Source organism: Poecilia reticulata, linkage group LG2, assembly GCF_000633615.1.
Source record: "Poecilia reticulata strain Guanapo linkage group LG2, Guppy_female_1.0+MT, whole genome shotgun sequence".
Classification (NCBI taxonomy): domain Eukaryota; kingdom Metazoa; phylum Chordata; class Actinopteri; order Cyprinodontiformes; family Poeciliidae; genus Poecilia; species Poecilia reticulata.
In genome coordinates this window covers 19,311,696-19,313,396 of record NC_024332.1, presented here as the reverse complement: position 1 = coordinate 19,313,396, position 1,701 = coordinate 19,311,696, and the positions used below count along the sequence as shown (strand labels likewise).

The 1,701-nt window shown below is 43.6% G+C and overlaps 1 protein-coding gene across 1 annotated transcript in view; it reads right to left on the bottom strand.

Moving 5' to 3' along the window:
• Positions 1-122: 122 nt before the first annotated feature.
• rgn (regucalcin) overlaps positions 123-1,701 on the bottom strand; it is a 4,909-nt gene continuing 3,330 nt past the window's right edge. The window contains exons 5-7 of the mRNA XM_008436721.2: positions 1,623-1,698; positions 922-1,076; positions 123-848 (exon numbers count right to left, since the gene is read on the bottom strand). Of these exons, the coding sequence (XP_008434943.1) occupies positions 798-848; positions 922-1,076; positions 1,623-1,698 (282 nt within the window). The 3' untranslated portion in view covers positions 123-797. The remainder of the gene's footprint in view (positions 849-921; positions 1,077-1,622; positions 1,699-1,701) is intronic.

Here is a 1,701-nt window from a genome sequence, read left to right as displayed (position 1 = left end):
ATTTCAGGGGGGTTATATAGCAAATTTCTGACCTTTGAAAGTCAGAAATTTCCCTGATTTTTCTCCAACATTTCAGAGATCAATGAAGATGAATTTCAGAGACCAGCTCTGCTGGGTCAGAATTTTTTTTTTTTGTTTTTTGGTATAAATTTACTACAATGGTCAAAATACGCTGTTGTAGTTTTATACTCGCTGTTATTATATTTTGTGGTATTTTTCCCCCTTGCTGCTTTTTTATGCAGTTTTATTGATTTTAGGTTTTTCTTCTTCTCTTGTTTTTGTTTGCATGGTGATTGTTTTTTGCAGTTTGAATTCTTCACATGTTTGCAGCTCGTTTGGTCGTTTGCTGCATGTTTGCACCCGCTGCTGTATAATCCATGTAAACACTAAGAATCACCAACTGGACCCRGGTCRTCGGAGCAGAACCTGTTCTGTTCCTGCAGCATCAGCACTAGTGGTGCTCTCACTGTCCCTCCCCTCYGGCCCGTTTTTAGTTATTTTCAGTCCAAACTTTCCAAAAGTTGAGAGCACAAAGTTTTCTACGTGTACAGACATTTTCTAGAAGGTTCTGTAGCTTCTCTGTCCGTCTGTGTTGTTGTTGCTGTCATTTTGCACTCGGTGTGGAAATAAAACAAACCCTTCTGCATCACKACGCYGTCAGAGACTACAACTCCCAGCATGCATTGTGCTCAGCTCTGYCTTTATTACAGAGTACAGGTGATTAGTGKAAAATCATTTATTGATCCAGTTTGATCATTAATCAGCAGCTTTATTGACGATCAGACGACTCCTGCAGGTCACCCGCTGAATGMGTTTGATGGTCGACCTTTGACCCCGAGTCCTGTCACCTGCACACAGACACAGCGGAGGTCAAAGCAGGCCTCCGACAGGTGGAGGAGAGGCGGGGGGTGGGGCTCTCACCCTGAAGGTGTTCCCGGCCTGTGGCTGCTTCTGGAGCTCTGATTGGTCCAGACCCAGGCTAGCTGAGGTCACGTAGAGGTCAGAGTAGTCCGGGCCACCGAAGCAGCAGGAAGTGGTCTTTGTGGCGGGCAGAGACACCGTCTGGAGGCGTTTACCTGAGAGGAGAGGAACGGCCAGTTTAACCAGTGAACAACACGATTAAACCAGTAAACTCCACCAGATGACCCTGGTCTACTGGGTTTACTGGGTCGGCTTCTGCTGAGTCACTCTGAATAATCTKCTGTAATCTGGAAAGGTCAAAGCTGCGCTCATAAAACGTTTAATAGCTGAAAGTCCAACAGCTTGAACTCGCTGTCCGGTTCTGTTTGACCCGAAATTCAGAAAATAAGAGTTTTTCTTTTTATCTAGTAAATCAGATCAGAACCATCTGACGAGTTTTTACAGAAAAACAGACTCGGTCACATCCATCCATCATGTTTAGGAAAATACAGAAACGTCTGTAGAACAAAATTATTATTTTTATTTCTGAATTAACTAAAAATATTTTAAACATTTAAAATAATAAACAGAGGAGTTCCACCTGGGTGTGTWCTTGGTAGCTTTCCCTGCYGACTATAATGAATAGTTTTTATGTTATTTTTGTTTCAAAATATTAACAAACATTGAAACGAAAAGAAACCAGTCCTCCCAGTCTGACTGACCAGTAGCAGGGTCAATGTTGAGGACTCGTCCTCCGTTGTAGCACGCCACCCAGAGGCGGCCGTTGGCGTCGAGTGTCAT